At 47.8% G+C, this 12,372-nt stretch overlaps 1 protein-coding gene across 1 annotated transcript in view; it reads right to left on the bottom strand.

Moving 5' to 3' along the window:
* Positions 1 to 12,372, bottom strand: part of Bcorl1 (BCL6 corepressor like 1) — a gene marked incomplete at its 3' end in the record, with an annotated part of 50,941 nt that overhangs the window by 20,183 nt on the left and 18,386 nt on the right. The window contains exons 4-6 of the mRNA XM_051178484.1: positions 11,477 to 11,606; positions 5,031 to 5,121; positions 1,474 to 4,773 (exon numbers count right to left, since the gene is read on the bottom strand). Of these exons, the coding sequence (XP_051034441.1) occupies positions 1,474 to 4,773; positions 5,031 to 5,121; positions 11,477 to 11,562 (3,477 nt within the window). The remainder of the gene's footprint in view (positions 1 to 1,473; positions 4,774 to 5,030; positions 5,122 to 11,476; positions 11,607 to 12,372) is intronic.

The following is a 12,372-nucleotide window of genomic DNA, read 5'->3' as shown; positions in this document are numbered from 1 at the left end:
TTAATTGGTTACTCAAAAAATCGCCTAGCCCTGGGCAACTATCAGGCTACTTTCTCTCTTATCAATTTGCCTGTTCTGGATATTTCATATCAACATCTCATTTAATCTTTCCAACAACCCTCTGAATAAGTACTACTATTTGTCTTATTGCAGGGATGACAGAACTGAAGGTAAGAGAGAGTAAGTAGCAAGCTTAATCAATGTCACAGAGCTAGGAAGAAGTGGGGCCAAAATGACCCTATCAGAAAGTTCCTTCCTGGGCTGGAGAGATGGCTCAGAGGTTAACAGCGCTGGCTGCTCTTCCTCAGGTCCTGAGTTCAATTCCCACAAACCATATGGTGGCTCACAACCGTTTGTAACGAGATCTGGTGCCTTCTTCTGCCTTCAGGCATACATGCAGGCAGAGCACTGTATATAAATAAATAAATCTTTAAAAGAAGTTCGTTCATTCCTTCCCCGGACCCCAAATTGACAAGGCTGGTGGTCCATTGTGGTGATGTTTATGATTGAATAAAAATTGGCCGAAGAGCCTGGCTGTGGTGGTGGCAGCTGCGGCACATGCCTTTAATCCCAGCACTTGGGAGGCAGAGGCAGGCGGATCTCTGTGAGTTTGAGGCCAGCCTGGTTTACAAAGCTGTACAGAGAAATCCTGTTTCAAAACCCCCGCCCCCCAAAATAAAAAATTTTCCCGAAAGATGAAAATGCAATGTCAGTCATACTAGTTAGCTATAGAAGCTGGGCAGTGGTGGCACACACTTTTTTTTTTTTTTTTAATCACGGGATTCAGGAGACAAAGGCAGACATATCTCTGTGAGTTCAAGGCCACCCAGGGCTAAACGACTGGCTCAGTCTAAAAGAGAAAACAGCTCACACAAAGGAGATCTCAGCACTTGAGATCCCATGCCTTTAATCCCAGCTCTAGAGAGGTATAAAAGACAGGAGCAGATATTCAGTCTGGGGCATTTTGGTCTCCAGCCACGTTCAGGCAATTAGTCTCCAGCCACATTGAGGGCAGGATTGCTTCAACCTGGGTAGAAGTAAGATCTACTACTGGCTTAGCTGCTTTGCTTTTCTGATCTTCAGCTTGAAGCTTGAACCCCAATATCTGTCTCCGGGTTTCTATTTTTTGTGTTACAGTCTAGCATCTTTAAAGAACCAGGAAGAACTGTTCCTTGGGGAAAGGCCTGTGATTAGTGATTTCCTTCACCAATACCTTCCTTCTGCTTCCCAACTTTATTGAGGACAATGGCTTCCCTGGCCCCAAGGATGAAATCATTTCCTACATCCTATGGAATGGGCTAGGCCCATTCCAGGTAAAAATATATACAGAGACCCCATTCATCAGCTCTGTTCACACAGCTACAGCTAGGCTGCTCAAGAACATTGTCTTGAGTGGGGAGGAAGGAGGTCAAATGCAGCAGAGACCCACAAATGAAGCAGACCATCAGTTCTCAGCCATACACTGGCACCCACCTTGGATCCCAGGGAACTCCGGGCCATAGGCTTATCATGTGGCTGTGGTGGGGGCGGGGGCGGCGGGGGGAGCTGCTGCTGCTGCGGCTGCTGTGGTTCTTCCTCAATTTCCTTTTCTTTGTTGCATTTCACCTTTTTGGATGGCAGAGTTTCTGTCTCTTCATCTGGTTGCCAACTGTTCTTGCAAGTAAAGACCCCGACACTTTCCCGTTTCACTCGAGCTTGCCCAGCTTTAGCCCGAGCTTCAGCCAGGCCCCTCTGGGGAACTGCTGGGAGACCATCAGCCCGGAAGCAGTTGGCTAAATTGAAAACCACATCACCATCCACTTTCTCCATTTTCACCCGCCCCAGATCCACCTGACTTCCAAGCTGCGAAAGGTCTGTGCTGGGGCCCCTCTTGCTGCTAGGAACCACATCTAAAATGAGTTCTTTAGAGTGGCTGTCGTGAGGTAGCAAAGGCAGCTCAGGCATCTTGCACAAGTTCTGGGGGGTGGCCAGGACCAGGTCATGGGACATATAGGTAGCCAGCACTTGGTTTTTAGGCTTTGTGTCTCCTGCCAGCTTCAGGCCACAGGCTGCCTGGGGGCCTTCCATCTTAGGAGTACTATCAGAGCACATGTGGCTCTCAGATTCCTCAGGTCCCTGATTCACTCCAATGTCCCCACTGTTAGGCTGAACAGACAGCGCCAGGGTCCCTGTCTGAGGGCTGAGAGTCAAGAGGACAGGATTGACTTGTTCTTCGTAAGGCTTGGCAGCAATTCGGCAAGTTTTGTTCTTTGCGACAGCATCCTGTTCTGGAGCAAAGGGGCCCCCAGGCCGTGGCTGCCCCTCAGGAAGTCCGTGAACGGCTTCATTGGAGCCGAGAGATGACACACCAGAAAACTCAGAAACAATGCTGGTGGGCCTGATAGGCACCCCCTGACTGGGGGTTAGTTGCCCGGCACTGGAAATGCCAATAGAAAGTAGAGATGCTTGGTGATATGGTGACCAGCCAACAGGAAGAACCTGGGTGCTAGTGGATTTCCCATTGACAGAACACCGTGGGTACATATTTGCCAGCCCTGTAGGTTTCCATAAAGACAGTTCCTTGGTTTGGCAGCCTGGCAGCCCAGGGGCAATGCGGGCTGGGGTATAACGGGATTTGACTGTGCTTTGCTGTCCCTCAGCACCAACCTGGCTGCCTTTCTTGCCACAAGTGGCGCCAGTGCTCTTAGGCTCTCCTTGATCAATAATGGAGATAGGCTCCTGCTTGGGGAGATGGCGAGGATCTCGGTTAAGGCCCAGGTTAGGGTCCTTGTTCAACAGCAGGGATGCAGGCACTGGGTTGGCCACTCCCACATATGTGCCTGGAATGGTGCTGATGAGAGCGGTTGAGTTTTTCACCCAGGTGCTTGGGTCTCCATTCCTCACCATCTCAGGAAAGATAACAAAAGGAGAAGAAGTGGGGCCCAGGCAGGAAGTGACGTTGCTGCCGGCAGCCTGAGTTGTGCGCTGAGACCTAGACAGGACTGTGGAAAGGAGGGCCTTGCTGCTGGTGTGCACAGGGGTCAACACAGGCATGGGAGGTGTTTTACGCTGGTTCGGCAATGGAAGCTTCTGGCGGTTGGATTTGGAAGAGAGGTCAAGAGGCATCTCGCTGCACTCGGGTGGAGAGGCCATCTCTCTCTCCAGCTGTGGAGGTGACTTGAGAGGAGAGAAGGTAACAGAAGTTCCTTCTGGTTGTTGCTCAGGGCCGGTGCCACCTGGCATCTTGGAGGGGTGTGGTGGGCCTGAGCTCCCACTGGGGACTGGCAGCAATGGCTGTGAAGTTGAAAGCACCTTGGCAGAAGCAGTGGTGAGGGAGGTATCTGCCAAAGGTCCAGGGACCCCATCAGGAACAGGCTGGGTGTTAGTGCTGCTGGATGGGGAAGTGCAGGAGAGCCTGTTCACCTCTAAAGAGACCAACTTCGAATCTGAAGCCAAAGGCCGGGTCACAGAAAATGCGTATGGATAAGAGCGGAGCTCCGGGGAGGCCAACACACCTGGGAGACACCTATCCTGTAGGTAAGACGGCAGGACTGGGAGCGTGAGCGTGGAAGAGACTCCCAGAGTGGTTGGCAGCGTAGCCACGCTGAGTGGCTGCCCACAACTCGGAGGAGGGATATATACCAGCGGCTGGTTAGGGGTCAGCACTGTCCCTGGCTGAAAAGACAGGGGGACTTTTTGCATAGCTGGTGCCTGAGCTGCAGGGAAACACACCCGACTCAAACTGAAGGAGGCTGGGATGGGTGCTGAGGTGGAGACGGCAGCTGGTGCGGCAGCCGGCATGGGAGTGGGGGCTGGAGTGAAGATTGGGGCCGGGGTGGGTGCAGGCACTGGGGTAGGAGCAAAGGCAGGGATAAGGGTAGGGGTAGAAGGCGGGCCAGAGGATGGGCTTGCAGTGGGCATTGGCACAGATGGAGGGGCAGGAGCTGCTGGAGGCGTGGATGCTGGCATGGGAGCTAGAACTGGAGTTGGGACGGAAGCAAGGACCAAAGTGGGAGCTGAAGGAGGCCCCGGAGCCTGGATCAGGGCCAAGGGAGGTGCAGAGACAGACACTGTGAGAGGGGTAGGAGCAGGGGCAGACAGTGGCACTGGGACTGAGTGGGGAGCAGACGCTGGCACAGGCACCAAGACAGAGGCTGACACGGACAGAGGGTTGGACTCAGAGATGAGAGTAGGCACCGAGGGCGGTGCTGGTGCCAGAGGAGGAGATGGAGCTGAAGCCGATGTGGCAACTTGGACTGGAACTAGTCCTGAGTGGGGCGCTGGGGCTGGGACAGAAAGGGGAACTTGGAATGGATCGGGAACCGATGGGGTCACAGAGCCCGACCCAGGGGCTGGAGGGCAGACAGGTGCCGGCAGCTGACCGAAGTTAGTGGTAACTAGAGGCAGGCTTCCCTCCACAGGAACTCCAGTTCCCAGAGTTGCCAAAATGAAAGTGTTCTTCTCCCCAACACTGTGCCGAGAGTCCAAAGCCTTTACCCCGGCTGGCGAGCAGTCAATCTGTTTGCTCATTTGGGTGCTTAGGGGAGTCCAGGAGCAATTGGCCCTGCTATGGCTGGCCTCAGTGCTATCAGGAGTGGGCAGCTTAAGCCCGTCTCCTGGGCTGCTCAGTGGCACCAGGAGGCCCTCAGCCTCTCCTGCATTCCCAACATAGTCCATTTTTGGCTGAGGATCATCAGGCTGATCTTCTGACCTGTGCCCAAGTTTTTCTGTTGTACTGCCATCTGGGTTTGCCCCCCGGGCATTGCTGCCACTTCCAACTGCTGTGAGCTCCACCTGCAATGAAAGAACAGATGCCCATCTTAGCAAGCTCCCCAACTGCTGCAAGTATCCCAAGGCCTCTGAGAAGTAACTGCTACTCCTTTCTGCAACTCAACCAACTACAAAGGACAGGGCATATACGTACCAAGTTCTATCTCATCTAGAGCAACTTCTGTCTTCTTGTTCTCATTCTCAGAATGGCCAAAGCAGCCACATGGCTCCAGAAAACTCACCCTTTGATGGGCAGCATGTGACAACATATCACTCCTTACCTTGGAAAAACTGCTGCTGACACAAAACTCCTGAGATCCAAAGTGCTGGCAGTCACCTGTCGTGGACTCCTCATCAGAAAGAGGTGCTCTTCTGGCAGGAAAGACACAATCAGAACAGGGACATAACGCTCAGACTTGGGCCATTGACACTTTCTCTAGAAGGTCCTACGTGCCTGGCTTCCCACAAAACCCTCATGCCTCGCTTCCCATAGTGGTTTCAGGGGATGGCAGGATATTAGGTGGCTCAAGGATGCACAGCAGAGCCTCTGCATGCAACTTTGCAAGTTCTTGAATAGGACCCCTGTCTGACCAGAATTTGGGGGCTTACTTATTCTGCTTTCTAGTGTTTTCACACAAAGTGTGGATAAACCCCACTTAGCACATTTTCCTTTTCCCTGGAGTTTACCCATCAAGGTGACCGACCAATCAATCTAGGATATACAGGGCATCACCGAAACATCACCGATGTGACATGTAAGCCTCAAAGGCATGCAAATTAGTTTTATTTTAAACCTTATTCAAATCTATATAGGAAGCACCACATTAGGGTCAATCTCTTCCAAAGCAAATCACCATTCCCATTATGTTTAAGCCACGTCCAAATCTGAATCCCCTGTTCGTCTCAAGGGCGGGGCATGCCTGTAGCCCATAGACATTCACATTTACCAGCACATACAACACGGATTTGAGGCTATCTGACCACTGACACTAAAAAGCTCTTTAAAAATACTACATTTAGCCAAGCATTTGCCACAAGCTTGTTATTTGAATACTTAGGAAGTGGAGACCGGAAGATAAGGAATTCAAAGCTAGTTGGGCTACAGTAGACTGTGTTTCAAACAACAACAACAACAACAAATGGAGTGGATGTGGTGATGCACATCTTTTTAAATCCTGCTACTCAGGAGGCAGAGGCAGGTGGGTCTCTCTTAGTTCAAGGCCTGCCTAGACTTTGGTCTATATTAAGGAATTTCAAGCCAGCAAGGATACGAAGACCCAATCTTAATTGAAAAGAAAAGAAACAGCAAAACAAAACAATACAACAACAACAAGACAAACATACAAACATGTCTTTGTCTGCAAAGGAATTGTTATAGAACTTTACCTGGCTCCAGCTGGCACCTCCCCTTCTCATATACACAGGGAGCACCTTCCACACCGAGAGCACCTTCCCTTCAGCCTGTGTACCACCATATTCTCCCCTCAAAAGGGAGCTCCTCAAAGGCATAGATCCCACGTTCACACTGGTATGTGCCATAAGTAAAGGCTTAAGCCCAGAAAGCCGGGTCTCAAACAAGAAAAACTCAGCTGTATCCTCCACTTGCTCAAAAAGAATTCACTAAATTCAGGTAAGACGCTTACAAAAATGTTATATTTGACAAAGCAAACAAACAAAGCAAAGGATCAGACTGCTAAAGTGACATGGCAAACACCCACTCAAAGTTCAGCGCTCCAAGTGTAGCAGGGACACACTGCCCCTGCCCTGGGGAGCGCATCAATAGGGAAGCCGCCCGAGTGGGAGTGGCTGCACAGGAGGTAGGGGGTCAAAGAACAAAGCTGCAGCAAGTTTTCGGGGTGGGCAAAGCATAGAACTGCTCTGCCTGCTCTTTGTTTGGGTTTGCCTGCCATCTTTGGAGCCCTGCCAGAGATGCAACACAGGCCACGAAGAAAAGTCAGCCCCTGCCTCACCAACCAGTCCAGTCTAAGGGGTGTTTGAGGCGCCTGCAGCCAACTCCAGCAAGGAGGACTACCCTGAAGAGAATTCCCTCCCTCTTACTGAAACAGGAACTCCCACATTGTACCTGGGGCAAGAGAGACACAAATTGGGATCAAAGCAGGCCTCTCCCCATCTTTTCGGTGCTCTAGAAGGGGCTAATCAAGAGGGAAAGGCTTGTCCCCTTTAAAAATGAGCTGGGGTGGCGGAAGTAGGAGGGTTCCACTGCTGGAAACAGAACAGACTGACTGTGAGGCAAGGGCTTTGGAGGCAGTTGGGGGTCTTGGGGAAGGGGGGATGGCCCAAGGAAAGGGAAAATAGACTTCACGTCAACTCCCGAGAGACCAGAAAAGCAGGACCTCTATGTACCCAGCCTTGGGCTGAAGAAGCATGTTCCAACTAGAATCACCAGGGATGGTGTAGGGGGAGGGCTGTGGTGGTGAGGGGAAGCAGCAGCCCCTCCTTACCTCCCTCTAAAACTCACATGGGGAGGCACTATTTGTTTACATTCTTTCCCCTCCTGACCATGCTCCCTCCCCACTTGGTGGGCTCCTCCTTGGGCAGAAATCCTGCTCCGAAGCAGAAGCTATGCTCTCACAAGCCAGCAAGCCAGCAGTTCCGTGGAAAGCCTCGAGCCAAGCAGAGAAACTGGTGGTGGCAGCAGAGGCAGGACTTCTGGCTACTTCAGCCATACCTAAGCCTCAGCACCAGCCCCCAAGCACTGGGAAAAATGTGTGTGGTGATGTTTCAAATCCTCTGAGGGGGATGCAAAGCTGAGCAAATATTAAAAAAAAATGTTGTGCTGAAAGCAGAGCCTGGGATCAGAAAGGCAGTGGGGGGGGGGGGAGGAGCTGGGTCAATGAGCAAGGTTATGTATGGGCATATAGGCGAGGGGGAACATAAGGCTAAAGAGACTCCAATCTGGACAGGAAATCAGTTCCACTGTTTCTTCCCACCAGAAAGCAGCTGGTATGCTCAAGGCTTTGTTGAACTTAACCAACACTGAGCCACCACCTCTCAAGGCTATTTTCCTAATTATTAAAGGCTAACACCTGGACTTGTCGTACTGGCCTTTTCAGTTCCTGTTCAGCCTGGGACAATGTCTAAGAGAAACATCCAACCTAGAATCCATGAGGCCAGCCCCTGAGCCTTTTTCCTGTTTGAAGTCCCACTGCTCCACCAAGACGCCCTTTACTCCAGCCAAGGCCTTCTCTAAACACTCAAGGAAATATAGATATTGGCCTTCACCCCAAAGTCCTAATCATCTCTCTAGCCTGGGCTCAGATGGCACAGTTCTCTGATATTCCTATGAAGAGGCATGATTCTTGCATCTAGACTCTGTAAGATCTGTTCACACCACTCCATAGCACTCACCAGCAATGTACTAAGATGTACTACCAGTCTGCTCTTGTATTGAATAAATACTTAATTAAATGCTAGAAGCAAGCAAGCCAATTTAGCTGGAGGTTTTGACTAATGCTGACCAACCACCTGGAACAGTCAAAAAGGCAATGCCTTCTATTCTGTACTCCTCAAACATATCTGATGAAGCTGGGTAGACTTCTACAATATAACTTTAAGTTTCCCCAAATACAGCTTTATACCTCAAATTTGTAAGGTCTACAAGTTGGAAAGGATAGGGGAAGATGGTTTTTATATAGAGTAAACCTGGGTTTGGTGGCACATGCCTGTAATCCTAGTATTTTGAAGGCTAAAGCAGGAACACTTTCTTCCCATGCTACAAAGACCCTGTTTCCAAAACTGGGGAGGGGGAATAGGCTAGAAAGATTGCTCATCAGCTAAGAGAACTTGCTACTCTTCAAAGAACCCAACACTCACAGCAGCTCACAACCATTTGCAAGTCCATTTCCAGGGGATCTGATGCCCTCTTTGGGTACGAGGCATACACATGCTGCATAGACATACACACAGACAAAATACCCATACACATACAAATATATATATATATATATATATATATATATATATATATATATATACATTATAGAGAGAAAACATATATGTGATTGAGTATGTATTATGTATTACGTATGCATGCATGCATGCATGTATCTACCTATCTACCTACCTACCTACCTACCTACCTACCTACCTACCTACCTATCTATCTATGTCCAGGCATGGTAGCTCACACATGACATTGTAGCAGTTGGGTTGAAACAACAGGACTGCTACAAGTTAGAGGTCTGCCTAGGCTATAATAGTAAGCTCTAGGTCAGCCTGGCCAACAGAGAGAAAGAGACTTTGTCTCAAAAAGCAAGCAAGCACATAGGGTAAGACTGTATTTTGGAAATCATCTGTAACATGGTCTAGACTGTGGTAAGAAGGTGACAAAGGGTAGATGAGATCAAAAGACAATACTTAAAAGGTCATCTTAACCACTGGGGACATTTGCTAATATAGCATCCCAAGGAAGGTGTGTAAAAAGAGAAAAACATATTTCCCATCTACTTCTAACTCCCTTCTTGGAAGGAATATAGCAAAGACAGTGAACCAAGGTAACTTGTCCACTATTTTTTTTTTTTAATTTCTCAGGTTAGCATACAAAATGCTCTGTTTTATTGAGACAGAGTCTCATTTATATAGGCAAGGCTAGCATAAAACTTAGTAGGTAGCCCAGGCTGGTCTCAAATCCCCAGTCCTCCTGCCTTAGCCTCTTGAGTGTTGAGATTATAGATGTGAGTAACCACATCCACCTTGTACACTAGCCACTTGAAGGAGCAGGTTCACAGCTCTAAATCAGCCTCAACTACTTCTAACTAGAACATGGCCTACCAGTGCAAACTGACAAATCACGGCTACCACCTTGCTCTTAAAATCATCTGAGAACAGATCTCACACACAAAGGGAAATCCTCTTTCTTTCTGCTGTCTCCCAGAAGAATTTCATCTTCTTTTCATTGGTTTTGGCTTTTATATTCTAAAATTAAATTCCTTTTTTAAGTCCATCTGTAATGCATTCCTTAGTACAGGGACCATTAAGCTATTAATGGATTAAGAAACTAAAAAGGTCTATTAGGTCTATTCTCTTACCTTAGTCTCAGGCCGAGTATATACTTCTCTAGTTATGAACTAAATTAAAAAAATCATTAAAAACAAAGCATGCCTTTAATCCCAGCACTCAAGAGGCAGAGGCAGGCAGATCTCTGTGAGTTCTAGGCCAACCTTGTCTACAGAGTGAGCTCCAGGACAGCCTGGGCTACACAAAGAAACCTCGTGTTGAAAACAAAAAAGCACCCCCCCAAAAAATGGCAAAAGCCAAACATGAAGCTGAGGGAGCAGCTCACTGGAAGATACAGTCTTAGCATTCATGAGTCCCAGTATTCCATACCTAAAGCCACAAAAACGTATACAAAAGCAAAGATAGCCGCTCTTTTTCCCTTCAAAATTATCAATATTACCTCTCTCAACACATGAATGTTTCTTAGATTTACCTGAGGAACTCCAAATCTATTTACTTTACACCCATTTATTTATTTGGGGTGTTACATGGCAATGGTGTCCACATGTGGGGATCAGAGGACAACTTGTGAGACTCATTTTCTCCTTGTATCTAATAGGTTGTGGGGATCAAACTTAGGTTGTTAGGCTTGGCAGCAAGCAACTTTACCCAGTGAACCCTAAACATACCTAAACCAGGCTCTTTTTGTTTTCTTTTCTTTTTTAAAGACCCCAGATCTTAAACTAGAAGGAAAGTGCTAATGTAATTCTTCTAGCATATTTGAATTTAAATAGTCAATAGATTCAAACACCAGCAAGCATGGCAGAACGATGCCTTGAAGTTGGAGGAGGTCTCATAACCACAACACAGAGCAATTTGGCCAGGGGTTATAAAAGGAAAATATAAACTCTGAAGGACAATTGTGTACTCTTGGTATGATGCGTAATTTTAAAAAGGCCTCTCTTGCCAGGCATTGGTGATGCATGCCTTTAATCCCAACACTCGGACGGATCTCTGTGAGTTCGAGATAGCCTGGTCTACAGAGCTAGTTCCAGGACAGGCTCCAAAGCTACACAGAGAAACCCTGTCTTTAAAAACAAAACAAAACAAAAACAAAAAAACAAACAAACAAAAAAAACCAAAAACGGCCTCTCTCAGTCAACCAAATATTCGAAAACTGAAACACATATACAAACCAGGCAGGCCTCATCAACTCTGAATTTTATATTAAACCTATGATTAGCAACCATGTCTTCCTTTGATATTTTATAAGGTCTTCCTGACAAATTTTTGCTAGCTTCTTGAGGCAGGAAGTATTGGCCTCCAGAATTCTGATGACCAGTTCCCACCTTAAAGCTGCTACATGATGAGGAGCTAGAGAGATGGCTCAGCAGTTAAGACCACTGGCTGCATGTTCCTCCAGAGGACCTGGGGTTTGTTCAATCCCCAGCACCCACAATGCAACTCATAACTCCCTGTAACTCTGGTTTCAGGGAATCCAACATCTTCACACAGACATAGATGCAAGCAATTTTGACACAAGCAATAGAAATGGCAAGCACCTGAGCTCTCTTTACTCCTCAACCTTACAGTACTAGGTGGCAAAGGTCATCTGACGGCCTCCTCATTTTCACTGGAACCGGGACAGTATGGCACAGCAAGTGACTCCCATGATTGAGGAAAATTAGAAACAAACAAGAATCTTGTCCCCAGGTCCTACCCCCAACCTGTGATACAGCTTACTGGATGCCACCTTTGAAAACTTACTTACCTCTCCTCGTTGATGCCACACATGCGAATCGGGTCAGAACTGGTCCAGTTGTGCACGCCGCTGTAGAGCGGTGCTGTAGAGATCATGACAGCCACTCACTGCCAGATAGGGTCTGCTGTGCCCACTCACCCTGGGGAAAAAGAATACCAAAAAAACTAAAACTGAGAGCAAGCACGGCTACTTTAACCACCTTTTACACTGAAACATTTAAGTTAAGGTAATAATCATGGCATCACAATGCTAAAGCGCTAAGTCTTACAAGCCAGCCTTCTATGGAAAATGAAGGTTCAAATATGGAAAAGGTCACACCAGCTCTCCAGTAATCCACATTTCAGGATGTAGATGAGGACACTGTCAGTCACCCTGAGTGATTTTTTAAATTATCTTCAAAGACATACGCTTGAATATCTGAAGAAATTCAGTCTACTGCATTCAGTTGAAGGACATTGTGTTTTCTACATACATTTAGCCTAAGCAACCCCAGCTGAAGTCTGCATCCTGAGCAGCAAGTGCAATGAAAGACGACTGGGGGTCTTTTTCACAGCTGCTCTTTAATCCATGGACTGGGATGGAGCTGAGTGACACAGCCAATTTAAGCTCTCCAGAGGAAGCACACACTTTCTTTATAAGCCTTTCAAAAGTACTCTGCTCTGCTTCCAAGTTGGTCACAATGCATGTATGTAAGGTGTAGAAAGCGCCCTCCAAATTAGGTGCAATACTCCTACTCTGGCCACAAACAAATGAACAAAACAAGCCTCCATCAAGAACTACACATTTGTGTCCTTGTCCTTTCCTATTAGTCTGTCTGCCTCTCTGTGGCTTATTAACCCTTCCCCGAGCCAAAGTCTACTACTTCTTGCTACTGACGACTACTGCAGTCATTTCATCTTTGACAG

This window comes from Phodopus roborovskii, unplaced genomic scaffold (assembly GCF_943737965.1).
Source record: "Phodopus roborovskii unplaced genomic scaffold, PHOROB, whole genome shotgun sequence".
Lineage (NCBI taxonomy): Eukaryota > Metazoa > Chordata > Mammalia > Rodentia > Cricetidae > Phodopus > Phodopus roborovskii.
This window is presented reverse-complemented; position numbering and strand designations above follow the sequence as displayed.